The 27336-nt window shown below is 43.9% G+C and overlaps 1 protein-coding gene across 3 annotated transcripts; it reads left to right on the top strand.

Moving 5' to 3' along the window:
- Positions 1-626: 626 nt before the first annotated feature.
- Positions 627-27336, top strand: GABRR1 (gamma-aminobutyric acid type A receptor subunit rho1). Of its 3 annotated transcripts, none has more exons than XM_035559482.1 (10): positions 627-748; positions 13473-13526; positions 17346-17452; positions 18776-18843; positions 20329-20552; positions 23137-23219; positions 23921-24061; positions 24536-24688; positions 26016-26212; positions 27049-27336. In XM_035559482.1, the coding sequence occupies exons 1-10, from the start codon at positions 627-629 to the stop codon at positions 27334-27336; spliced, it is 1437 nt and encodes a 478-aa protein (XP_035415375.1). The 3 variants fall into 3 exon arrangements, with proteins under 3 accessions (XP_035415375.1, XP_050565656.1, XP_035415376.1); XM_050709699.1 differs by having other exon boundaries at positions 17343-17452; XM_035559483.1 differs by lacking the exon at positions 13473-13526.

The raw sequence follows: 27336 nt of genomic DNA, 5'->3' as shown, positions 1-27336 counted from the left end.
CTGCTCAGCAGTGAGATATCTGGCACAAGCCTTGAAGGCACTGACCACTCCAGCCACGGTACCGCTGTAAATTAAAGTGATCAGAAAAACACAGAGGATCAAAACTCGCTCTTGCAGAGCTAAATGGAAATGAAGACTTTTAGCTGCAAACCAGTATGTCTATTAACGCTTTTTAATCTACTGGAACGCCTGTAACAAATGTCACCGCAATTCAGATAAGTTCAGTGATTACATAATGACTTATGACACCTGTCTGATCAGCTGTACCACTCTGGTTAACCAGACAGAAATATATATATGCCACTTCTGATAGGCACTAGAAGAGGGTTCAGTTTAAACCAATTAATAAAATAGCCTGTTTGGACAAAAAATAATTGTTCTCTGAGAATACATGCATTCAACACTGCTAGAAAATCCCTGCCATCTGACGTAGAGGGATTTATAGGTTTAGTGGAAATTGCTTTCCCCACTGTCCAGATTAAATACTGCAGGATGATTTTTTGTATGAGTAAACATCCTTCCAATAACGATCAGACCGATAATGTCTTAAAAAGAGAAACAGGATCTACGTTTTGCTTTTCTTCTTCTTGTATGGACTATTTCTGGATACAGAACATTCAGGTAACATGTTGACTGTCCATAAAATGCATTTTAGCATCTTCCTGCTGTTGTGGGGATGGGTTTTATCCACTGAATGCAGAGTCCACCGACAAGGAAAAGAAATACATGAGGCGTACAAAAAAGGCAGGTGAGTTTCATTTTTTGTACATTCAAATAGCTACAATCTGGACAAATGTAATGCTTCAGATCAAGATATAATATCTATCAGACAATTAGTTTGCATTTGCAGATTGTGATCTATCAGTCAAAAATATTTTCTTTTGCTGTTTTTGCCAATGAATAATTCTTAATGCATTTTCTATAGTGAAAACCATTTTTCCCTCCCCCTCCAAAAAAAGAAAGGAAAAAAAAAAGTGCATCTGTGAGTTATCTCAAGTTTGGAATGGTGCAAAAAAGGAGCTTTTTATTATATTTATTGTGGTTGAAATATGCTGGAGTATTTACGTGAGAATGGAGAGGAAACTGAGGTCCTTGAGGATTGTTGTATGCTATGAGGATTAGATTGACTGGAGATGTGATTTGAAAATATTCAGAATTTTTCTTATTCCCTTGCTGGTTGTTTATAGAGCTTCTGAGAGTGAAAAATGAGTCTCTGCAAGCCTCAAGGCTATGGTCAGTTAACAGAGGAAACAGAGAGAGCATGCAGGATGTTGAATGGAGTTATTCAAAGTGAATGAAAATATTCAGTCTATTCTTCCCTTCCCTCTCTCCCTCTCTCAAGAAGGATACATGATGTTTTTCTCCTACTGTCTTGTAGACAGCCATTTTAGGAGGTTTTGAGTTGAGGAAGATTTTTTGCTACAATTGAGTAATTGAGTTCTTATTACTTGTATTCTATTTGGAGAATATTTGGAATTTTGTACGAGGATTTTTATACTCGGGCACATCACAAGGTATACCTGGAGGAAAAACCCTTTGTTTGTGTCTGTCTGTTTTTGTTTTGTTTTGAGGATATAGCTGACACAGATCGCTGTTCAAATGTTGTGTACCTCTGCTTGTGACAGATTGAACCTGTGCAATTTCTGCTTTGCTATAGTCACTGTTTCTGTTCTTTAATGACTCCAAATGGTCATTAATAGTGTGCAGTGTATGGGGATGGAAACTCAGGAGTGTCACAGTCCTGAGGAATTCAAGCTATTCCTGCTAGGTTTGGGGAAAAATTATTGAAAGGTGGAAGTGAGGAAAGCGTGGTCCTTTTTTATTTTCCAGTGTTCCCTTCTGCCTTTTGCTGAGGAAAGCAAGGTAGGGATACAATACAGAGCGATAGCAATGTCATGGTGGCACCTGGGGGTCCCCGAGCCATCTAAAACATAGGAATTGGCTTTAGCAGTGACACCACCTTCCTGGAGGTACAACTGGCAAAATGGATGCAGCCACTCTGCCCATGGTCAGCCCCAGGGGGTGCTCTGCCAGAGCCAGTACATACATGGGACAAGACACAAAACCCCTATTTTCACTGAGGACTCATGGCAGTGGCAGCGGAGGTGACATGCTGACTGTGGCAAAAGAAAGGGGTGAGATGCAAGGTACCACAGCTTGAAATGAAAATCATCCAGCAGAGAGGAGCGTGCGCATACAGCCATATCTTCTCCAGCATCTTCAACGTCGACTTCCCCTGCACCAAACACTTAACAGTGGTGCAATTAAGTGGCAATGTAACAAATTACAGCAGAAGTGCTAAAATTATGTGAAAATGAGAATAGAAATACCTGTTCAGTTCACACAAGAACTGCCTCTTTATCTGCTTTTTGTACATACGGTGTCACTGTGCCAGGACAAGCCCCTCGGGCAGCCCTCTGACAGCCTGGGAGGTCCTTTCTGGCCTATTTCTGCCTCAGTAGCACGGTGCTGATGCTGAAGAGGGCTGATGGGGAGAGCGGAGCAGCACTGGTGCATGGCCAGAGGTTGTCTATCAGCAGCATGGCCCCCAGTACAGTGCTCGCTTTCCCTGTGATGGGACAAGCCACATGAGACCTACGGTTTAACAGCCTTAGCATCTGTCAGATTAAAAAGCGTGATTCTGGCCATCCCTCTGATTTCCTTCTCAGCTCAAGCAAAAGCTTTCTGTATGTACTGTACTCTGTGAATCCCTAATTTCTGATAACTACCTTCAATCTCATGTACACATAAAACAATTATAATAGCATTGCAAGTATTTTTTACTTCAGCTTTCATCTGTTTGCTCCTGTTCTATGCCACCTTGTCTCTTCTCCATCCAGGTATTTGCAGATGGATCAAGCTCCCTCCTCATCTCCTCTTAGATATATTCAGACCAAGCTTCTTAAATTTCTCAGTGTAGGATGTTTCCCACACCTTGACTCTGCCCCTTCACTGCTTTTGCAGGGTTGACAGCAGGACTGGGTGCAGTATACATTAAAATGCTGATCAAATGAGAGAGCTTTGAAGAAGGCATGGTTCCTTTGCATTTCAAAGTCAATGCCTTTTCCCATTGCAGAATTAAAGCCTGGGAGAAAAACAGAGTAAGTGGAGATCCTATATAACATCAGAAGAAAATTGTAGTGAAGATTGCTCCTGAAGAGCCCTGCTTCCCTTCCTTTCAAGACTCAGCCCTGAATATCCATTATGCAGAAGAAGTTACAGCAATGTATTTCATTACTCCTCTTCAGGCACTGCTGTCTCTTGCTCATAAGGCTTGAGGCAAGCACCAGGATGGAAATCCATCCCTTCACTGCAGCCTTTGTCTTCTGAAGAGGCTCACTGGAGGTTGATGGAGAAAATCTGTCTAAAGGCAGGCTCCACACGACCCCAGATGGCTCAGGCTGTCTTGGTTTGCACCCATGGCCTTTCAAGCCTCCAGAAGCCCTCTGGGGCCGTGAGACCATCCACTTGCCCTCCTGTCAGAGCTCAGCGCCAGCCACTGGCGCTGGCAGGCAGAGCGGGCACCTGCAGTAGAGACCTGTCACCTTGGGTGTGCTGCCAGCTTCCTGCCGTCCTTGAGGGAAGCGTCCAGCTTTGCTCCTGATTCTCGTGGTGCAGCTGATGGAGGAGATGCACTCTTTTGGCTTGTCTATTTGGATGGAAGTGTTAGGTTCTTCCAACGAGACTCTCTTGCTCTGAACTCTGATTTCAAATAAAAACTCACCATTTTCTCAGCAGCTGTAAGCTCCAGGGCTTGTCCTTTCATCTGCTCAAATCCAGTTGATCCCCCAACCTTTGCGCTCCTGCTGCTAGGGTGAATGGGGTGGATGGAAGGCACAGTGTCAGACGCTGCCTCTGTCACAATTTTTGGTGCTGCAGGTACCCCAAAGCAGCCATTCTAGCACGAGACAGGACAGCCTTGATGAAGGGTCGGGAGAGAGGCCTGGTTTTCCCCATGAGAGTTCACACATGCAGCATGGTCCTTTGGGGACTGGGTTTGCATGACAGGAATTCTGCAAAAGGTCCAAAATAATTCCTTAAATATAGCTGATGAGGCTTTGGGATTCAATGTGGAATGTGACAAGAATATGGCAAATAAGAACAGGTTAAAGTATGCATACACAGTGCAAGCAGCAATGTAGAGAACTTTATTGCGTGGGACTTACGCAAGAGCTTTCCGACACTGTAATTCATTGTAAAAATGTCTGTGTGCCAGTCAAAGACTCAGCTACTGATTTTTGCTTATGTCTAGGACAAATCACCTCAAAGGAATTCCACTTTAAAGAGCAGCAATACAAAAACAAAACCTTTTGCACCTTGCAGACCTGCTCACAGTTTGCAGTCAGCCATGTGCAAATCCTGTAGAGTTCGCAAAGCCAAATTCAGTCCTGCACGATTCACAGTGCCAAAACTCCTACAGGCCCAAGCTGCAACCCTGAGAGCCAGCACGAGGGCTGTCTGCTGCTTTCCCAACTGCTCTTGGAGAGCCACCGGGATCACTGCAAGGACAGTATAAAGGCCACAAAATCATTATGTCAACAAAATGGCCAAAGCCTGCATTGCTAATTAGACTTGCAGAATCTGCTAGAGAGGATGAGCAAAAGGAAAAGAACTGGCCTGGAGCAGAGCCCAGGTTGCTTTGACAGAGCTAACTGCTGGGAAAAAAAATCTCCTTTAACACTAAAATCTCCCTGGACAGCTTTACAACCACCTTTCATACAAGTAACTCTCAGCAGAAGAGATTTCACTGTAAAAGATTTACGGCTTGTGTTTGTTTAATCTTAGCTGAGAGACTTGCTTCATGTTTTTAGTCATGTCCCTGCCATTCCCTGGCTGCATTATAATCATTTTGCCTCACTCTGGTCTCCAAATAGCAACTCATTTTCCACTCTTCCAGATCTCCCTGTTTACATTTCTGCCAGTGAGAACTATCTTTTACAGCAGTTGGTTGACATCCTCTACAATAAGCCCTCTGCTTGTTGTCACAGGGTCCCTCTCACGGCCAAGGATCTTTATGACATTTTCAGATGTTATTACCATTAGTGGCACTCTTCCTGAATGAGGGGAGCCACTCTGCATCATTATGGCCATGGTTCCTTCCCAGTCCTTTCTCAACGGCTCAGCATCCTGCCAAACATTAGCAACATGACATTGCCTTGATTTTGTTAAACTTGGATAGGATTTCTGTGCTACCAGCTCCTCTGTACCCTGATCACGCTGTGTACGAGCTGCCTGTGTGCTGTAAATCACACGTAGCTCTCCTGGCACCCTCCCTGAGGCTGCCTTCTACACCTAGGGCAGCTCCTACCTTCACGGCTTTCTCTGGCCTCATAAATTCATCCATGAGCCCTAACAGGATTTCTTTTCCTTAAGCTGTTCTCTTGTCCTAGAGTTTTGCCTTTGTATCTTATCTTCACAATTGATCCCGAAAGCATTTATTTGCATAAACAAAGCTTACTAATGCAAGCTGTCTTTAGATCAGATCTTGAGTGCATGATAAGCCTGTGAAATGCCCCATGAAAGCATTGACTATGTGAGCACTTTATCAGCAGCGAGCCAGGCCCCGCGGAACTCCTGCAGCTCCCAAGGCACTGTGCTTTGAGGTCAGCAGTTTGTGCTGTGCCCTGACACCACAGGCACTGGCAGTGCCTTCGGAGCAAGAGGCCTGGTGTGGGCTTCAGGCCAGCATGACGGGAGTCTCTCTATCTCTGTTGGTACCTTGCCTTTCCCTTTCCTCCTTTCACCTCCATCTCCTTTACTCCTTTTCCTTCCCCCATGCAAGCTGCTTCCTCTTCTCCAACTTCTCTTTTTTGTCCCTGACTTCCTCTGCCCTCCTCTTCACCTGCCTCCACTATTTGCCCCAAGGCACATCCGATTCCCCTGTCGCACAGCTCTGCCAGGTTTTCTCCTGCTGCTTTGATCCAGCATTATTCTGTAGCTTCCTCCTCTCCTTCAGCAGCAGCTGCTGCTGCCTGTCTTTCCTCTTCTTCCACTTGCCAGAAATCTTTTTTCTTCTGTCCAACAGCACTCCTTTTCTTTATTTTAGTATACATTATCTTTTTCTTTATTATTTCTTTGCTATTTCTCTCATTGTCCCTTTCCACCCATTTCTATTTCAAGTAACTGCAATCCTGCACGACAATTTTCTTGGAAGTCTTGTGTATTTTTCTCAAAACCCAGCTGAAAGTGTCTTCTCTGCTTATCATTGCAAATGATGCTTCTATGAAAATGGTATTTTCTTCTTTCATCATTATCACCAGCTTCCTTTCATCCTTCCTGGTACTTATTTTGGGTCTGCACTTCACATAGCTTTCTATCTCTATTCAGGTGATTTGTGTCAGAAAACTGTCTTTACCAGTATTTCTGTAGCTACATTCATATACCCAGGTACCGTGTCTCTTTACTGACTGACTGATGATAACATCTCCAGTCAATGTTGCCACCATGCGACTTGCTCAGGATCGGCAGGTTCATATTGACTTTTGGCCTACCATTACTCCAATGTGTTTTATGAGCTGGTGTGAGGAGACATAAGAGGCTCTAAAAGCATATCTGCAACTCAGAATTACAATGAAAACAAAACCAAAACAAACAAACAAAATATAACAAGCCAACCAAGAGATACTGCAAGGCAGTTTTCTCTCTCCTGACTACATATAAATTGTTTGATTTTCTGATTCAGGGGTTGGATTCACATTAGAAATGATCCTTCTGGTCTTTCTTCTGTGAACTGCCCAGACACCTTTCAAACTCACTTCCATTTTTAGCATTCTCAGCCTTTGGTGAGAGTGACAGTGACATGCTGTGTTTGTGTACTTCCTTTCAATTTTCTTCTTAGTATGTGTTGTGAAAAGCTGTCAGCAACAAATTCCTGTTCACCCTCACCGTTCCACTCCTGATTTTATATAATTACACCCTATTGCTTGTCCGTTGTCTCCCTTCTGATCTGGAGAGCCCTGTCCAGGCTGTCTGGAAGCCCTCCCCACCTCCAAGTTGTCTGGTCTCTCTCCTCTTCCTCTGTCTCTTTTTTTTTCCTGCTATGGGCATTGAGTACGTGAGATGTGGGTGTGCTTAGTGTTACTAATAGCACTGAAATGCTCAGATCATTTACAAATTTATTGAATGACACAGATCCTATAACAGATTCTCAGGAGACTATAATGACAACCTTTCTTCTTAGTGAAAGCTCTCTATTATTCCTCTGGTTTCTTACTTTGTAGTCATTCACGTCAGTCATTCCCTCTTCCTGACTGGCCAGTGTCTTTACCAGCCTCTGGGATGGTTCTGTCAACAGCTTTTTGCAAACTCAGGTGTACTGTGTCATCTTGATTGCAAGTTCATTAACCTTTTAGAGAACTCTCTAAAAATGACATAACATCCCTCAAGAAAAGTCAAACTGTCCCTAGCTCTTTTTCAATATATATTGTATTTATCTGGTGTCTACTATTGGTGTTTTTTACTATAATTGTAGGTAATCTGTCCAGTGGAGGAGTCTGTAGCTTCTCAGATTCTACTTGGAGCTCTTTTCCAAAATGTAAAGCTGTCACTTTTCCCTCCTGTGACACCAGGGTCAATTTAAATGCTAATTCAGCACTTTCTTACTTGGCTTTCTTCTGGGTGAAAGCCTGGTGCCCTCTTACTCTTCAGTCCATTTATTTTAAATCCTTCTCTGGTCCTGTGCCTGTATGAATATTTCTTAACACTGTCCCAACAATGGAATCATTACGATCCTGTATTTTTTGTAGTGCAAACAAATTCCTTAACCGTTGATGGTTTTGATTGCCCTTATGAAGACAGAGTGATTTCCCTGTATGGAATTAAGACAAGTGTAGTACTGCTAATTAGCTACTTACTCCACAGTCTGCATTTGAACAATTAGCTTTCTGTATTCCACAGTTCTTTATATATATATATATATTTTTTTTTTTTTTTTTACTGAAATTCATCTTACTGATAATGGATTATTCCTCCAGTGTGTTGGGGCTGCTTTGAATTGCATTCATAGACCCCAAAGTGTCTGTATCCCTTTCAAGCATGATGTCGTGCACAAGTTTTATAGTTCTGTCATCTGCATTATGATTGCAGATGTTGACTAGTAGTTCCCAGGATGAAATCTGTGAGATGTCATTTCATACGTCTCCCCAGCCTGACAGCAAAGTAATGTCAGTTGCTCTGACCGTGGTCGTTCAACCACATTCAAAGTCACTGTTTCATCTACACCATACTTCTCAGGTTTAGTAATGCAAATTTAAAAACCTCCCTCAAATCGACTTTTCTTCTTACTTACACTAAGGCGGCCAGTTACATTGTCAGAAGGACATTAGACTGCTTTGACGTCAATTATTGTAAAGATTCGCATTGAGTGATCTTGATAATCTCATTATCCCTGGGGGGGGGGCATACAAACGGATCATGAATTTGTCCCAGTTTCTTTCCAAACATCAGAACTCCAGCATCCTTATTTTCATCCCTGCTCCTGCTTAAAGCTAGGTTTTGTGTTTGTATGCACCCTCCCTCAGGGATATCTCCTGTCTGTGAGGAGTCCTCAGAGGTACCTGCTAATGGCTTGGAGAATCTTTCAGCTGGTACTCCTGGTGCTCCGGGGGAAGTGCCATTGGCATGAGTTGATTTAAATACCCACAGCTTATCTACTCTTCCCCAGTCTGTACTGTGCTCACAAGTCAAAAGAAGTCTTTTCTTCAAAGACTGGGGCAGACGCTGAACCTTTCGGCATTGCTCCCCTTCCCTTCATCCGTTCCTCCTTTTCACTGAGCTGAGCCCTGGCACTGCACCTGCCATGAAACCCAACAAATGGACACCCACTGGATGCCATTTCTGCTGCATGAGGGGAATTTCATTTCTGCAACCTCAGGCACAGTGCCAGGATCTCAGGTGACATGACTTTGCTGTGAATAATCAATAGGTATAGGTTTCTTTATTTTTATTTCGTTTGCCAATGTTCATGACCAGGGAAAGAGCAAAGGAAGCACAAAATGTGAAGGGTGCCTGTGTGTCTTCTGCCTCAGGATATTTTGAATTCTACAGCTGATCTATATTCAAGTGATAATGCATTAAAATGGCATTCTCATTGAATTTTCTGTCATTCAAAAATAAGATGATAGAACAGCTCTGAATCGCACTATTTCTTGGACTTTGTAATGTGAATACAGAAAATAGCTCTCTCCCCATTTCTTTTCAAAGATTTAACCGCCTGCAATAGCAAGAGGTGACCTTTCCACTCCATCTTTAAACCTACTAATCAGAAGGACAAATGGCCCAACATAATAATTACAGGCAAACAAGAGCTTGCCAAATGCCAAGATAAAATATTTTTTGTGATTAATTTTCCTCAGTTTTAGTGGCTTGTCTACAGCTCACTACTTTGTAACAGTTTAAGTAAAAATTAGTGTGCTTTCATGAACATTTTATACATTAGTCCACATCTCCATGAGCCCCTCCTGCCTCTCCACCATGTCCTTGTGCTCAGCACCCCTCACCTGGTTTCTGCCTTTAACATGATGTGGAGATGATGATATGGATGAACCCTGGACACCTCTTTCCCAGCCACCAGCTGCCAGGCTTCCTAGGGCAGTGGGCACCTCTGTTCAGGGTAAGAGGTTCAGGGCCAGCCAAAATGTTGCTGATGATGCAAGTAACCGAAGGGGCAGAGATTATGTCACAACTACATCTCAACAAAATTTCCTGAGATGGGATCTGATTTCACATCTTGTCTCTGATCTGCCATCCTCTTTGCAGACCTGATGCCATAAGGGATGGAGAAAACTGTTAGTGAAAAAAGTTAGTGTTAGGCCAGTCTGCCAAACCCACCAGCACCATTACCCAAGGACATTGCCTCTTGGAACAAGGAAAAACCATCTGGATCTGGCTCCATTACTTCCAAATTCAAGGTATTTCTTCAGACATCTTCACTGACTGTGGACGTGCTTTCTGTAGGACACCAAGATGTCCATCACCTGGACATCCAAGTGCCACATCCACTTGACAGTTCCCATGATTATCCAAGGCACAAGGAGATTTCCAGGCTTGCTCCTGATCCCATGATAGAAGTGGAAATTGCTCCCACATCCTGGGCTAGTGGCCAAGTCACAGAGTCACTGGCAGTCTTTTCTCTCTGCATCTTTATAATACATTTCAGCAACTTACCTTCACATTTTTCTTGGGGATAATACTCCAAATTTGCTTTTTCCTGAAGAATCTGAACTGTATTTTGGATTTAATTCCTCAAGGAAGAAATGTTCTCAGATCCTAATAAGATTATCATAATAAGAGTGTAAAATAGGTCACTGTGTATACTAGACGTACAATATACTAGAGGTATATTGCCTCCCCTGGAGAAAATAGAGTATGATTTATAGGTGGGAAATATGTCCTGCGTAAGTAATTACAGACCAAAATGCTAAGATGTGTAGTGGCTTCTATCACTTGTTGTGTTTGCTTTCAGAAGCTCTTATTTCAAAGGTGAAGAATATTGTAGGTAGTCTGGTGCACAGTGTGAAACTGACACTCCTCTGGCACTTGTCCTGTGAAGCCAGGCATTTGGAAATGCTTGCTGTGTCCTTCATATGTTATGTTTGGACGTCTCTTCTGAAAATCAGACATGGTTATCCCTAAATCTGCAACTCTCTTGGCTGAGTTGTAGGGACTATAAGTGCCATAGTAAATCTCAGGCTTCTTTTAAAAAGAAGTAACTGCCTTTTGCCTTGTGTGTATAGCTCTTTTGCAGAATGTTTTTTTTTTTCCTTGGAAGTCCTAAGGTTTAGTCACCTAGTGGGGGCAGCTGGTGGGACTTTGGAAAGGCTGCATCACCCAGGTGCCATCAGAGGCCTGAGAGCTGCTCTAGCAATGCACAGGGAGAACAGAATAAATGCCAGTCTGCTCCAGTGGTGTTTTCTGCTTTTTCATAAAGCATCTCAGTGAGCTTCATGAGCCATGAAATGCCTCTTGGCACTGTAACTGTTAGGAGTTAAATATTGACATTGGGAAAAAAAAATAAAAAGTTCATTATTCTGTATATTTTACCTCCTGAGTGACTGATTAGTTTTGAAGACTGCCTGTCATCCAGACGGAGGCAGGAGCATTGCCATAATACTATGTGGCCACGTTGGCAGACAGCTGGGCTGAGCAATTTGTGAGCAATGTCTGGACTGAAACTCCTGAGTACAGTTATCTGCCACAAACGCTCAGGGACAGCAGATGTGCTAGGGGAAGGCACAGCACCTTTCAACTGACTCACAGCCCGAGCAGGCAGGCTAATTGGGAGCTGCTAATTAGGCGGCTCATAATGTAGCTGCCACTGATCACTAAACCAGCAGAGCATTCCCCAGAAACCAGAGCAGAAGATCTATGCATTGAGTAGAAAGAGATGGGGCTTTAAATCACAGTAACTGGGGAATGGCTGGCAACAGGTAAGGATGTTTTGCTGCTACAGGAGGGGGCAGAAAAGCTGGGGAAGCTTGGTAACCTCAGAGCTATGGATAAGGGGAATGAGATCAGTGTTAAGAAGTGAAGGAGATGAACCAAAACACAAGTGACCCTGACGTCCTGCAGTAACTGGAGCATGGGGGACATTTCATGCTGGTTTGTGATACAGAAATAAAGCTTAGTTTAGGGACTGTGGAGAATCACCTGGAAGGGAAAAGAGGAACCACATGGGTTTGCCAGTTGCAGAGGATGGGGAGGATTCGGCCACAAATCTTTGGTGGCCATGCCTTGAAGGCTCCCTTGGCAACCGGGATAGGGTCAGGGCCAACGTGAAGCATCAGATAAAGCCTACAGTGAGGAATGGAAATTAGAAATAGCAGAAATATGGCTTGCTTCATCCCTGTTTGAATACCTACATTATTCCTAACCAGCCAGGAGTTTACTAGGGCACTTTAAAGTCATTTTAGTAGGTCAGCTCATCACCAGAATCTGCTTATGCCCAAAACATGTGAAATTACTTCCTGACAGCCAGCAAACAAGAAGCAGACAGCAGCAAGACACGTCAGCAGCAGCATAAGGGCACATCAACAAGGCAGAAGACTCCATAAAGTGCATTTTGCATTTGCAAGTGCATTTTGCTGCACTTCGTCTGGGTCCAAGCACCAAAGAAGCTGCTCCTTGCAATAGCAATGGAGCTGCATGGCCCAAAGCTTCCCAAAAGAGTGGTCTGCATGAGGATTTATTTCCAGTCCTCTTCTACTAAACACAACAGATTCTGGCAAGATACCAATCTCACTTGGCAAATGTTTCGCTTCAGGGTGAGTCAGTGGTACAGCCCAGTGCCCACTGCTAGCCAGGGCAATATGGAGATTGTTTAATTCTCTGTAACACCAACAAGAAGAATTTCCCTACAACACCATCACTTTTTAGAGAGTTCCCAGCCCAGGAAAACAAAAAACAAACAAACCAACAAAAAACAGCCCACAAAACTTGGGGTTTGGCCACCTCTCACTCAAGGGGCAATGGCACCCGGGTGGTGACAGTCATTGCAAAATAAGCTTTTCCTCTGTCAGTCTCAAGATCAGGACTTTAAATGTATGTTAATGGGTGAAAAGTCTCATTAGTAGAGTGTTTATTTCAGAGATAAGCTCATTAAAAAATAAAATAATTTAAGATGAGTTGCAAGTGCTAAGTGTTTAAAATGTTATTTTTTTTTTACTCTTGCTAGCGTGCTGCTAAAAGTACTGTGTTCCTTTAATGATAAAATAAAACATTGCCCAAACACCTGAGAGGAGCAGACAGTCTCTTGACAGACAGCTGAGAGACAATACAAAACAGGAACAAATATTTATTATAAATATTTACCCCCCCCCAGTAACACTTTTCAAAGGTTTTCTTCTCATGAAACTATTCTATGCAACTACCTCGGTTCAGTAGATGTAATGCGTTAAAAGAGCTGCTTACACACACTTTCTTGTATTCTTTTGTGGCTTTTTTTTTTTTCATGCTTGTGTATAAAAGTCTTTTCCTACCTAAGCAAAAAAAAAAAACTACCAAGCAAAGCTGTTAATGCGTTGCACTGTTTCGTTAGTTGTCAAGCCAGGATTTATGTGTTTAATGGGCTCGTTGCTTGTTTTGTCCCACCAAGACCGCTAAGGCAGCAGGTCCCCTTGCAGGGGACAATACTGGGTAACCTGCACAGGGTGTGACATGGTGGGGTGGGACTTGGCCATCCAGAGCTCTCTGGATGGGGCAAAGCCCCTTCTGCTGGTAGAAATGCCTTGAAATGTTTTCTCTCAAAACCCACCCCCGGCTCTGCTCTCCTCTCCCAGCAAAATGGCAGCATGCAGAGCAGCCATTTCGTCCAGCCTTTGGTGACAAGGCACAACCAGGTAAGAGCCATTTACCTGTGCTACAACAGACAACACCACAGACCCAACCATGTTTTCCTCCCGATGTTGTTAAACCGTGTGGTGGGATCCCCACAACAGGCTGTTTCATCTCACCCTTTTCTTGTTGTTTCCCTGCAGCCGGCCCCAGCGGCAGAGACGGGAAGCCCATGGCGAGGCGCACAAGCAGGGCAGGTAGGCGAAGGCAGAGGGAAGCAAAATCGTCCGAGGCTGTAAAGAGTCTAGCACACAGGCCATAAATAGGATTCATGCTGTTAACGGGGTCGAGCAAGAGCTGGGGGGACGCCAAGCTCCCCTCGTGGAGCCAGAGCTGGATACCACAGCCATTTTGTGCGGCCCTTTGGCTCCACACCACAGTGCTGCGTGATTTGTGTCGGGCACGGGGCAGTATTTAGGTCATGTATAATCCCCTCTGCCCCGGGTCACTACTGCGGCCACCGGTGCCCGCCTGGCACAGTCAGACATCCGACAATTTGGGGCTGTCCGGCGAGGGCCAGACAGTGCAAGGAAGCAGCACAACCCAAAACCCCGTCCTCCTCCAGAGCTGCAGAGCCCAGAACCTCCAGTACAACCAGCCTGACTTCCACTGTCATCTCTCAGGCATATTTCCCTTTTCAGAAGTGAAAAAACTGTAAATTACACCACTTTGGGGAACACTCCCCCCCCCACACCCCAATTTATTTTTAAACTGACCTACCAGACTCATGACAAATCCAGTTGTTTTACTTGAAAGACATTTTGACTTTTTCTCTACTCTCTACTTCAGTACAGAAGCAAAATTAAAAAAAAAAAAGTGAGGTGGAAAAAAACCACATAGCTTTAATCTTCAGAAAGGAAAATACTTCAAATTTAAACATGGTTTCTGGCAGGACAGAGCATTTTCATTTTTCTATTCTGATTGCATTTCTGGCTTCTTCACCAAGTTGTAAATGTGAAAGTTTCAAAGGGAGGAAAAAAACAAACAAACAGAGATCCTCATTCTTTTTCATAAAACAAAATAAAAACTATTGGTTTAACAGCTTTATTTAAAATAGACATCACCATTATTTTTTCCTCACATTTTTACCAGAAAATAGAAAATAGAATCACTGCTCAAGATTAAAATATTTTCTCTTATCAGCTTTTTACAGATTTTGGAGTTTACAAGTTTTCAGAATGAGCCACTGTAATAAAGATGTGGCCAAAAAATTAAGATGAACAAAAATGATTTCCATTATCACAGCCATAGAATCATAGAATCATTAGGGTTGGAAGAGACCTCCAAGATCAGCTGGTCCAACCATCACCCTACCACCAATGTCACCCACTGAACCATGTCTGTAAGCACCACGTCCAATCTTTCCTTAAACACCCCCAGGGATGGTGACGCCACCACCTCCCTGGGCACCACGTTCATAGTTCAAAACTGAACAGCAGGGTTCAGTGACAGGAAAATATAAATAAATAAAACCACCCTAGCCATTAAATACAGGAATAAGGACTGGGAAAAAGCCCTCATATGTTCCCAGTAATGCCATTCCTGCTCATATAAAAGGACACATAAAAAGTTAAGTGAAATGTAGTCCTAAAAAATATTCCCCTTATATTTCCAATTAAACTATTTTTAGGAAGATTACAAATGTGACAGACAAAGGCCAGAGTGCTGATATAGTAGAGTTAGGTGCCCGTGAAGTATTTGATGAAGACTCAGGAGATATGGCTAAAACATATCACTAGACAGTATCATGCAAATGAATAACATCCACTGTAAACAGATTAAAAACAGGGGAGTTGGTGTCTCAGAATCTCATTGCAGATTTAAGACTATTTCTGAGCAAGCAGTTTAAAATAGAATTGTGAAGAAATGTATTATCATCTGCTGTTATTCAGTATCTTTAGTAGCAGGCTGATAAGACCCATGAAACAATTACTAGTTAAGCTTACAAAGAACACAAAACTTAGTGGAGAAGCAAATAATTGTGGGATTGGTCAGTCATCCCAAAAAAAAACTAAGCCATAGACTATTTGGGCAACATGCTGAATGCATGAGGTCGTTAGGCATGAAGCGTGTAGGTCCCCAAGGATGAGGAGGTATGCACTATGGAAGGAAGTAGCCCATGAAATGCATCATTTATGAGCACAAGTGAAAGTGGGGAGCAAGGCAGTGTGCGTATCACTTTGTGTGAAACAGGAGGAGTAATGTTCAGTCCCTAAAAGCCAGTGCCGTGCTCCTTCCCTCTGTGTGGAGCCGCTCTGCATGGCTCCCCACCCCACTGCTCGCCCTTCCCTCTGCCCGTGTCAGGGAGAAAAGTGCCTTTCTGAGCACTGATGATCCTCTTGAATGTCTGAGGTTTTGCCAGTGACCTGGTAATAACACTCCTCTGTCTTGACTGGGTATAAACGTTCCCTAATGCATACCTAAAATCCCATGGCTCTTTCCACAGCTTAGAGTTATGGCCTCTGTCTGATATGCCGCTAACTCCCTTTCTGCTGTCATCACCTGACCATTGAGGTTCCTAGGTGAACCTTTTGGTATTAAACACTTCTGTGGTACTTAATTACACCCTGTACCTGCTACTTTTTCCAGTTCCCCTGTTTCTTTCTGGATTTTAACAAATAGAAAGAATCTGATAAGAGCTATGAAAATAATTCAATATCAGGAAAATTAACTTTTCATCAAGACAGGAAAAATGCAGCATATTCATTGTTAACAGAAAGTTTAGAAATTCTTTTATTTTGGCTTGCAGGCTTCAAATTTGTGAAGTCGCTTTTATTTAACAAAACAAGGGCAAAATAGGGGCAAAATGCCATGGGAAGAGGCTGAATTAAACAAATTTAGTGTAGAAGCAGCACCTTTTAAAATGCCTTAGGGATAAGTAACGACTTGAAGAACTCATCAGTGGATGTAGATGAATCATAACTCCTAGAAATTACTAAACTGAGACTGACCAGGTCTCAAAGAAGCTCAGGGCTTCAGGGAGGAGTCACTGGTAACACTTCTGGTCCCTGTTAGGAGATTGTTGTACTGGTTTCTTGGGGTACAGCTGCCTATGAGAAGTACAGCATGGTTAAGCAATCTTATTTAGAATGAGTTTTATCACAGGAAAATATTCCCTGTCAACTTTCTTTGTTTTTCTGGGTTTGTTTAATCTATTGCTGACGTGTCTTCTGCGTAGTCAGACAAGTGCCTCTTGGAACATTTCATCTTTTTTCAAACTAAGAAACAGCAAAGCCTTCCCTCTGGAGCTCTCCTGCTGCCCTAGCAGCTGCTGTGTGGCTGCAGGGAGTGCAGGAAGGCTCCGCTTACAGGGCTGGGCAGCAGAAGAGGTGCTGCAGCTTCTGTCCCACCCAAAGGTCTGGGGAGCCAAATAGAGCTTTTCAACCCCAGAAGTGGATTTGGTAGAGGAGCAAAGCATCCTCTGCCCAGCGTTCAGTGCAGCCCTAGCAGTTTCTGCAAGGACCATCCCAGACTCTAGTCTTTAATGCTCCTTTTTATCTTCGTTAGAAATCTGGAGCAGGAGCTAATCATTTTATCCCCAGTTAGGGGATGGCCTGCCTCCTGGCCTGGTTCCCAGCCTATCTCCATTTTGTTCCTGGGCAACAGCCAGTAGCTTATTTTATGTATTGTTTCCCTAATTCCTGGCCTGTCAGAAATCAATGTCAGAAAACTTCTCCTTATTTTTCATTTCCCCGCTTAACCACACGCACACTACTTCTCCAGCCCATACATGTGAATGATTGTATCCAAACTGTGTGATAAGCCCAGACGATTTTATAGACACAAACCAAATGTTCTCGCAGAGTGCCAGAGTTATCACAGGTGCCTAAGCATTCTGTGTTGGATGTGGGAGACATTTTGTAATCACATGCTGCCAACTACTGCAAGCACTCGCGTGGCTGTAGCTTAAGAGGTAAACGAACCCAGGCAGGTTCTGGTTTTAGGACTGAAGTGGGTGTGTGCTTCTCACAGGCGCCATGCAGGACTTACTAGCTGTGTTTCTCTCTTCCCAGTAGCCCAATCCTGAAACGAAGCCCTGACATCACCAAATCTCCACTGACGAAGTCAGAACAGCTGCTGCGAATAGATGACCATGACTTCAGCATGAGACCAGGTTTTGGAGGTATGACAAGTGCACATTTGTTATTGTTCCTATTTTACACCATCACTTCTTTTTTAGCATGTAGTCAGGCCAACGAGCAAATTGACAAGCAGAGCCTTTTCTAACTTTTATTTTTATTATGAATTCATGACACGCTTGGGGGGATAGAGGTAAAGGAAAGTAGCTTCTTCCTTGGATGAACAAATGGCTTAGTCGAACTCATGGAAATGTAGTTAGAGGCAATTTAATATTCCTGGTATTCAGTGGCACTTTCTTCTGACAAAATCTACAAATACACCTTACATGTATTCCTGGATGATGGGGAAATTCTACAAACCTGGCTTCCTCAGGCAATTCATATGCATAATCAAATCAGGTGCCATGCTTGCTGACCTGGCTATGTCATTTATAACACAAAAGAAAATATTTTGACTGCTGTGTGTTAGTGCTTGCTCACAGTTTTGTGGCTGTGCTGTACAGAAAGCTAAGCTTTCAGGGAAAAAGGATGAAGGGGAACACGCTTTCTTTCAGCCTGTGGATTAGAAAATGTCGTAATTTATCTACCCTTTCTGGATGACAGATGGTCATTCAAATCCAGGATACCATTATATACTCTGATGGAAGAAGGTTTTATTGCTAAATGCTCAATATACCAAACACTAACACGTTCAATTAATTTAAAAAGGTTTCAGTTTCATAGCAGTCCACTAATGTGAGTATTATTTATCTTGACAGATCTCCTGTACTGTAATTGCCAGAGGTATGCAAGGGGCTAGCCAAAGTCTGGAGGAGAGAAACACAAGGTCACAGCCAAACCTTTCCCCCTGGGAGCCCCAGGTTCAGTGGCGCATACCTGTGTGCTGTAACACAGCCCTGTCCATCACCCTGTCTTTTCCACAGCCAAGCACTGAGTGGTGTGAAAGCCAAATACATGGAGCAGTTCTCAGGGGTGGTATTAGCCTGAGAGGGGAGCAGAGGACGTGAGGGAAAAAAATTGGAGTAACTCTCCCACATCCCCTTAGCTGTGCCATCGCTGCTCTCTTTGTGAATGGGAGCTCTGCAGGGCATCCATCTGGTGAGCTTTAGCCTTGAGCACTACAGACATTACTCTTAAATTTTGAAGGAATGTAGGATGTAACAATAAAAGGAGTAGGTCAGTCTCATTGCTGATTTTGATTGTTATTAGCAGGCTTTTGTTATGAATGCCAATCATTTCTACTTGTAATTAGTTTTCTGTTATTTCTATATCAGACTGGACATCTGATTTAATTACTAAGATGTGGGAGGCTGAGGATTACTTTTCTCACCAGGTTTATACTTTCTCAATTCTTGTTTTCTTTCCAGGCCCTGCAATTCCTGTTGGGGTGGATGTCCAAGTTGAAAGTCTGGACAGCATTTCTGAGGTGGATATGGTAAGTGTCATAGAAGGGCTGAGGCCGTGTGGGACGGCCATTGAACATTTAGCCCAAAGTTCTGCTGAGAGCAGGTTCAGATAGAGCGGGCTTCTTGAGGCTCTGTCTGTTGGGCTTGTATACCTCCAAGGATGGAGACTCCGCAGCCTCCTGGGCACATTATTTGACTTGAATGTGCAAGCAGTTATTTCCACTGACTCAAGCTATCATTTCATCCCTCTAAATGTCTTGAAGCAGAAGGAGTAAAAGCTAATCTGACATTTTCTTTTCTCCAAGACAAAATGATACAACACTTCCAGAATTGCCCCAAAGGATTTGGATTTTTACATTTTCTTATGAAGTGAAAGCATATAAAAGCTCTGAGGAGACAAATTAATGTGTTAAGTTTAGGGCACTTTGATACACTGCAGATGAGGTTTCACATTGACCATGCTCTGAAGCGGTTAGGGCCCAGCTCGCTCCCAGCCGGAAGCCACGTAGCCATCCTAAAATCTGCACTGGGTCAGACTGGTAAGTTCTGCTTTCAGCAGAATGAGCAACAGCATAGAAAAATTCATGAGAGTGTATCTGTCATGTGGCAGCCCCACCATGGGAACAGAAATACCGGCCGTTTCACAGAACCACGGAATCACAGAATCGAAGGGGTTGGAAGGGACCTCGAAAGATCATTGGGTCCAACCCCCCTGCCAAAGCAGGGTCCCTAGAGCAGGAGTTTCAATATCCCCTCACATCAAAGGAAAGGTTACCCCTTTCAACGAGTTACCCACCTCACTGGGAAGTGTGTGGTCATAAGAGGGCAGGAGTTTTCAGGGGGCAGAAGTTTCTCCAGAATCTGCCTTTGGCTCATTAGCAGTTGTGTCACCCCTGCTGTGTGCTGGGGACCAGTATAAGGCTTTGTCAGCCTGTCCTGAATCTTCATGCTGATGCTAAAGTAGTATTTCAGGGGCATGGAGGACTGATGCTGGCACTCTGCACAGGCTAAATCCATAACAACAACAACAACAACAACAATCACTTTCTTTTTTAAGAAAGCGTTATGATTTTGAGGGACTTCCTCCGGTTTTTGAATACTGTTCCTGCTCCTCATGTACCATCAGGCTGCAACACACAGCAACATGGGAGAAGTGCTGTGTATCACTTTAGGTTTAAAAAAATCGTTCAGGGTCAATTTTGGCTATTGACAAAATAATGACAGAAAATACGTTTTATTGCCAGAATCGATTATTTTTAATTCGTGCAGCCTTATATAAGAGACTTATATAAGAGACTATGGTAATATATTACATTACACTCTAAGATAGCATGCTTATAAACACTTGTGCATGACTTTATCATCAGATAGACGAGGGATTCCCTTGAAATAAGTAAAAAGGCAAGCCAAAACCCTCAGGAACAGTACTTTGTACTGTGCAGTTTGTACCAGAGAAGAGAAATCATTGCTATGCTGACAAGGCATGAGCTGTGACACAAACCTGTTTGTTGCAGGACTTCACCATGACACTTTACCTGAGACACTACTGGAAAGACGAGAGGCTGTCCTTCCCCAGCACCAACAACCAAAGCATGACGTTTGACGGCCGGCTGGTGAAGAAGATCTGGGTCCCTGACATGTTCTTTGTGCACTCCAAGCGCTCCTTCATCCACGACACCACCACGGACAACGTCATGCTGCGGGTCCAGCCAGATGGGAAGGTACTTTATAGCCTCAGGTAAAACTGCATTTGGTCAGTGTGAGCTATTAGTGGTATGGAACAGAAAGTGCTTTAATTGATTCCCGTATTTCATTTTTGCATGTCTTCACACTAAAAAAAATTACAAGTGTGAATGCATTGGCTAGCCACCAACATCAGGAAGAATAGGCCCCTTCCTTCAACATAAGAAAAAATGCTCATGTGTACCAAAGGGAGGACAACTGGACGTGGCAAGAAGCCAATTTCTGTGCCAACGTTGCTGGTTCCTGCCACCAGCATCCCTTCACCTTCACTGTACAACAAAGTCCCTGGGCCTAGCAAAATGTGTAATTACTATTCTTACAGGTAATTATGAAGAAGTATAAATCATACTGAATACAGGTTCAGCTTTAAGATAAGCAGCAAAACACAGCATCCTTCAGCACATGAAGTAACAAGTTCCCTTCCCTTCCCTTCCCTTCCCTTCCCTTTTTTCCACAGCACTGATCTCAAGTTTCAAACACAAAACAGATTTCTCAGTAAAGAGTTGAACATTACTGACCATAAGTCTGAAGATTATTAAAACAGGATTTTTTTCTTTCTGTTACTTTCACACTTGGAGGCGCTAAGTGAGGAGCATCTGTCCATCTCCAGAAGAAACTAAAATCAGTGCTGCAGCTTTTCCTGTCTGCAGCTCCATTCAGTTAGAAAACAAGTACTGCCAAATGACCCATAAAAACCTACGAGAGAGGAAATTGCTGTACAATAGTCTGATGCAAGAATGTCAACATCAGCTCCATAGCAAAGAAATAGCAAAACGTGATAAATAAACCAAAGAGCAGCTAGATAGCACATTCTGAAGGACAAAAAAGGAAGGAAAATCTGCCTGAGAGGGGGGTTAACAGCACCAAGATGCATGGAGTTAACTTCAACTAATGATAAGGCTGCAGAACATGCTGCTTGGGATGGTTGTGGAGGCTCTTAAGGGCACGTTAGACAACATCCTTCATGACTGGCAGAGCTGAGCCTGCCATGAGGCGAGGAGCTCAGCTCCTCAGCCTGCCAAGGCATCTTTCCTTTTATGAAAGGAAACAGTACAAGAAATTGCCAGGCCTGGGAGTTTGGTGTGACAGGAATTTTCTTGTTCTATGATATTTTTTGTCGTACTGTTCATTGGGAGTCACAGCCTGGGCAGTGTCAGCCTTCTCATTATTAAAGCTTTTTTCTTCACCCAGCATGTTTGACTATGTTCAGGTGCTCCTTAGACCTTTGGAAAGTTTGCTCAGGTCCTTGGTACAGTAACAAAATGATGCAATAAAGTGATGTAACATTCAGCTATACCACACATGCCTATATACTCTCTCATTTAGCTGCATGATACAAGTCATTGGCACTGAAAGCATTTTATCTGTCTAACAAAGATGGGAAAAGAAGAATATCAAACTACTCAGACGCTGCCACACACAGACTTGTGCTTAAACAGATCACTTATAACCGCCCTGCACGAAACAATAGTGAACATCCTGAATAGCAAAGCAACAGCACTTTTATTTATTCAATTGTGACTGCACGTTGGAGTACTTTATGGATGCTGGGGAAGTACGAATACTTAACAGCAAACAGGTCATTGCTAACTGACTGTATATTTTGTTTTATTCCCTTGGTGTCTGCCTTTTTAAGGTTCTTGCCAGAGGTTGTCTTCTGTTTTCTTGGAAAATGCAGTAGACCTCGCTGGCACCTAAACAACAAATCTGTGCCAAGCAGTTTGACTCAGAGACAAAATACAGATAGGAAAGCAACATCACTGTGAATCCACACACGCATACACACTGCTAACATAAGGGCTGCATCTTGTTTTTTCATTATGTGACAGATGTCTGTCTGTCTTTAACCCTGCTAATCATTCAATTTAAATATTTAAGTCTTTCCCCATTACAATTTATGTTTTTCTTTTCGTTTGCTTCCCCGGAGTTCAAGCCAGTTGAGTCAAGATTTATGGTTGCTTCCAGTGCAAACACAAAATAATGCCGTTAAAAACGACATAATCAGACTATGGCAAGAGCAGAGCTTTTGATGTATGGAGCAGAGTATGTCAGCAGTCTCGGTTGCATGCCAGCCCCAGCCCTAAGTCGAGGCACTGCCTGTGCCCTCTGGTGGCTGGCACCCATGGGTGACCACCGAGCTTTCACTGAGCTGCTGGAAATCGTGGGGCATGGAGAAACCAACCTGCATCCTTCACACCACTAGGATGGCTTTGATAAACCTAAATTACTTTAAAATATAAAGCATCTGTTGAAAGTACAGATCTCTGCGGAGAGGTATTTGCTGACAGACAAAAGGGGAAAATTGCCCTCTCTGTCCTTTCCTATTCTCCAATAACTGTGTCCCCTAGTAGCAGTTTATTGTGGCTTAACTCTCCAACCACCTTTGCTAACACTGGTTTACTGAGAAGAAAAAAAAAAATGGCTTTAACTTCAGTGGTACGGTTTTAGCTGAATGGAAGGTATTCATTTTCAGTGGACTGTTACTGGCCAGGTGCTTAAAAAACAAACCTGCAGCTTTACTCCTTTTCAGTCACATAAGAAGTCAAGTTTTTAATGATTTTTTTTTATATTATTCCTAGAGTTACAGTAACAGCAATGTGCAACATGGATTTTAGTCGCTTTCCCCTGGACACACAGACGTGTTCCCTGGAGATTGAAAGCTGTAAGTAAAGTGGAGGCACAGGGGAGTAAAGTGCTGCACCCCATGGGCACCCAAACTGCGTTTAATTGCATCAACAAGCAGCTGCCACATTCGTGAGAGCTCTAACCAAAGTCAGTGGGCTCCAACACTGAGAAAAACTCCCTACCCGATTTTTTTCACTAGAATTAGACAGTTTTTGCAACAAAGTAGTGTTCACAAATGCTAGCTGTGAGTACCATTTTGCCAGTGCCCCTAAAAGCCAGCCAGGCTGCCCTGCTGCCAACCCATCCCCAGAGGGCCTTGGGACACTCGCCTGTAGGTTGGTGGTGTCCAGCAGCACCCGCTTGCCCCGGTACCTTCCTGCACCACAGATCTTAAACACATAAATATAAGGCCTTGCGCCCTCCCTGTGCACCATCTGTTCATCTGTGGTGTAGAAACCATGACGGGGCAGTGGTATTAATCACCTTCTCCATACGTTTCTTATGTCTATGTGATATAAACCCGATTTTTACCCACAGGTGGCTCCTTTGTCCTCTGTATTTCATACAGAGACATTATAAACTTCCAGCTTTTCAGGAGGTTTTTCTTCTCCTTCTTAAGCTTCCAATATGGAATTATAATCTTAATTCTGTTTTAAAACAGTTTTTATTACACCTGGGCTGTAGGTGCAATAGTGGCTGGTTCAGTGCACTGTGCTGAGGTTTGCTCTGCTCCCTCAGATGCCTACACCGAAGACGACCTCATGCTCTACTGGAAGAATGGGAATGATTCCCTAAAAACAGATGAGAGGATATCTCTGTCCCAGTTCCTGATCCAGGAGTTTCACACCACCACAAAGCTCGCCTTTTACAGCAGCACAGGTGGGTACCAGAGTGCTTGGCAGAGAGCAGGCCACGGGGAAGGGGTGAAGACTCTTGGCCTTGGCTGTGGAGAATTGTCCATCGGGAGGTCCCCCTGGGTCCCACCAGACCCACCTCTCTTCCATGCCAACGTGTCTCCTACAAGATGCCAGGTATCCCTGACACAGACATACATCTTTATGGTGAGGTAGTCTAGAAAGGCAATACCTCTCCAAGATCGTACCAGGCCTTAATGTGAATTCAAGTCCCAGAGTGTACAGGTTATATAATATTCTCTGAAGTTATGATCCTGTTGAGATACTTTGACTATGATAGTTGGTTCACTGAGGAGTCTGTTCTGTAAACTGCAACGATCTGTGGTTATTAATTGTTTTCCTAAAAGCAAACGTGGCACTGTTCCCCTGATACATCACGTTATCTGAAAGTAGTTTGATGTCGGTGCGACTTCTGTGTTTCCTTCTCCCTGTCCTACAGGATGGTACAATCGCCTCTACATCAATTTCACCTTGCGCCGGCACATCTTCTTCTTCTTGCTCCAGACCTACTTCCCTGCCACTCTCATGGTTATGCTGTCCTGGGTGTCCTTCTGGATTGATCGCCGAGCGGTTCCTGCCAGAGTCCCTTTAGGTAAAAACAATCTTGGACTCAGCACACCTAAGAGGCAGTTACATGCAGTTGTGGCCTTGGCCATCAAGACAAAATCACCTGTGCTATGCATGCCCCTGCATTGCCTAGTGGCACAGACATCTTCTATGTCACACATTCCCCCCTGGCCTGGGTACCTCTCTCTGTTTGCCCTGCAGTGCCAAGAGAATTGCTTTCCCTGCTCTCACAAGCGTCAGCTGCACCTGGTGCAAATCAGGGAGCAAACGTCATGCTCTGCTTTTATTGCTGTTAGCAGATACGTGGGACAGAGAGAGCCAAAGTGCCAGTATCCTTCAGAGACTTCAGTGAGCGAGGAGGTGAAAATTGCTATTAGCAGCCCTGAAAAAATTCAGTTTATTGAGTAACATTAGACAACCAAGCTGCATTCTTCTTGTTAAATAAGATTGCAGTGCAGTGTGAGGGGTACAGCATTCCCTTCTGAAGCATCCTTCAGACAGATGAAGCCATATGCCAGAAGAGTCGCCATGGGAGCAGAACTATGTTATGGACATAACTCTTCTAAAGAGGATGCTTTGCCTTTAGCAAAGTGCAGTTAGTATATCTGCAGACTTGGAATCAAAGCTGGCTTCCATTTGTTCCAGGCAACACCTCTCAGGGCTTTATTTATTGTTAAAATTATGTTTCTCAGTGGAAAGGAAACTGACATGACAGAGACAGCAATGGGCCACAAGAAACAGCATCCATTGCCTTGAGACATCATTGAAAAGGAAGTTAAAGGTTTGGGCTGTGGCTTTTTGAGATGTGGGCACTGCCTTTAGCAGAACTTCTGAGCACCTGGGTACTCCTGTGAATTCAGTCCTTTATACTCATATATATTCAGTCCCTGCTTTTGCTCCAGGAAAGGCGCACACCAGGAGGTGGCTGGTGACTTCCTGTGAGCAGATGGAAAACCCAGGCCTGGCGAACCTGTTGAAAATAGCAGCAGCTTGTGGAGGGGCTGTGGAGGGGCTGAATAGATGCTGTAATACTTGTACTCCCCCAGGGACTGCACATGATGACGGGGTGCAGCCACTGCAGGCTCAAAGCACTGCTGCCTGGCCATGGGAAGGGAGGCTGGTGGTGTGGAGGGAAACCAGAATTAGAGCTGTTCTTACAGAAAATAAAAGAAAACCCCAGTAAAAATGGGCCTTCTGGACCCTCCTCAGGCAGGGAAACTCATCACACAAATGTGACAAAAAATACTGCGAGGTCAATTAAGATGTCAGGAAATTGTAATGGCAGCTGTATTTGTGATGAAAACTCGAGTTTGATCGTGCCTTAAGGGCTCTCTCTGCTGCTGTGTTCCCAGGGATCACCACCGTGCTGACCATGTCCACGATCATCACGGGGGTGAACGCCTCCATGCCGCGTGTTTCCTACATCAAAGCAGTGGACATTTACCTGTGGGTCAGTTTTGTGTTCGTCTTCCTCTCGGTGCTGGAATACGCAGCAGTGAATTACCTGACCACTGTGCAAGAGCGGAAGGAGAGGAAACTCCGGGACAAGGTGAGTTTTTCTATTTCTGATGCAGCATTATGCCACTGAGAAAAAGTGTCGCAAATGTTTGGAAATGTAAAAAAATGGCAACTACAGTGCGTTGCTCTCAGCTGCCTTGGGAGAATGCAGTGCATGCAAGGAGACAGCAGCAGTGAAGCATTCCTGGTTATAGAGATTTGCTACAGACACCTGACATCCAGGTTCAGTGCTCCTTCTTCAGGACCTGAGGGCATTATGTGCCTCAACATGTAGCCCTCTCCCCTGGCTGTATGAATGGGAGAGGTTTTAGGTTTGTCCCTTTACATATTTTTTGTGTGTTGAGGATCCAAACTTGTGAATAGCATCAGACACATACTGTGTTTTGGGTTTCAGATAACACTGCAGATTTCCCACATCTATCTCCAAGCAGAGTCTAGACTTACACACAGTGGTCCAAATTTCCTCCTTCTGCCTTAAATTACAACCACCCAAAATTCAGTCTAAGCTCCTCTCTTCAAATGGGCGAAGCCTGATAAGTTCCTCGTTGAAAGTTCCCTCCACCCTCTTCTCTGCTTCAAAATACAGATCCAACCTTTATTTACACCCTGATACATGTGCTTAGGACAAAGGAACATTTTCATGGACAGCCCTGCTCTCTCTGTGACTGCGTTGTGTCTGGCAGGCACGACATTACAAAAATAAAAATAAAAAAAAGGAAAAAGCTGCTGCCCAGCTCCACTGTCTCATTCTCCTTTTTGTGTCCCAGCAGCCTCAATTCCCCAGGCATGTCTCGCTTTGTAAGGAGAAATGGGATGTGAATATTGGGACATAACTCAGAAACATTCTGCTCTTACCTGTGTCCGCAGCTTCCCTGTACGTGCAGCCTACCTCAGCCCCGGCCCATGATGATGGACGGCAGCTACAACGACGGCGACGTGAGCGAGCTGGGGCACTACGTGTCCGAGAACGGCGACAAGCAAGACAGGATGATGGTGCAGCTGGCGCTGGGGTCCGAGAGGGGCTCGGGCAGGAGGAAAAACCAGAGATACGTCAGCATGCGGATTGACACTCATGCCATTGACAAGTACTCCAGGATAATATTCCCTGGTGCATACATTCTATTTAATTTGATATACTGGTCGATTTTTTCATAA

The sequence above is a fragment of the Cygnus atratus genome, chromosome 3 (assembly GCF_013377495.2).
Source record: "Cygnus atratus isolate AKBS03 ecotype Queensland, Australia chromosome 3, CAtr_DNAZoo_HiC_assembly, whole genome shotgun sequence".
Classification (NCBI taxonomy): Eukaryota; Metazoa; Chordata; class Aves; order Anseriformes; family Anatidae; genus Cygnus; species Cygnus atratus.
The sequence above is the reverse complement of the archived record's forward strand: the minus strand, read 5'-3'. Positions and strand labels throughout refer to the sequence as shown.

Coding starts and splice junctions, on each gene's coding strand:
- GABRR1 (XM_050709699.1), top strand. CDS start 627: ATGTTGACTGTCCATAAAATGCATTTTAGCATCTTCCTGCTGTTGTGG. Junction 23,220..23,920: donor TTCCCTGGAGATTGAAAGCT/GTAAGTAAAGTG, acceptor CTGCTCCCTCAG/ATGCCTACACCGAAGACGAC. Junction 26,213..27,048: donor AGAGGAAACTCCGGGACAAG/GTGAGTTTTTCT, acceptor CTGTGTCCGCAG/CTTCCCTGTACGTGCAGCCT.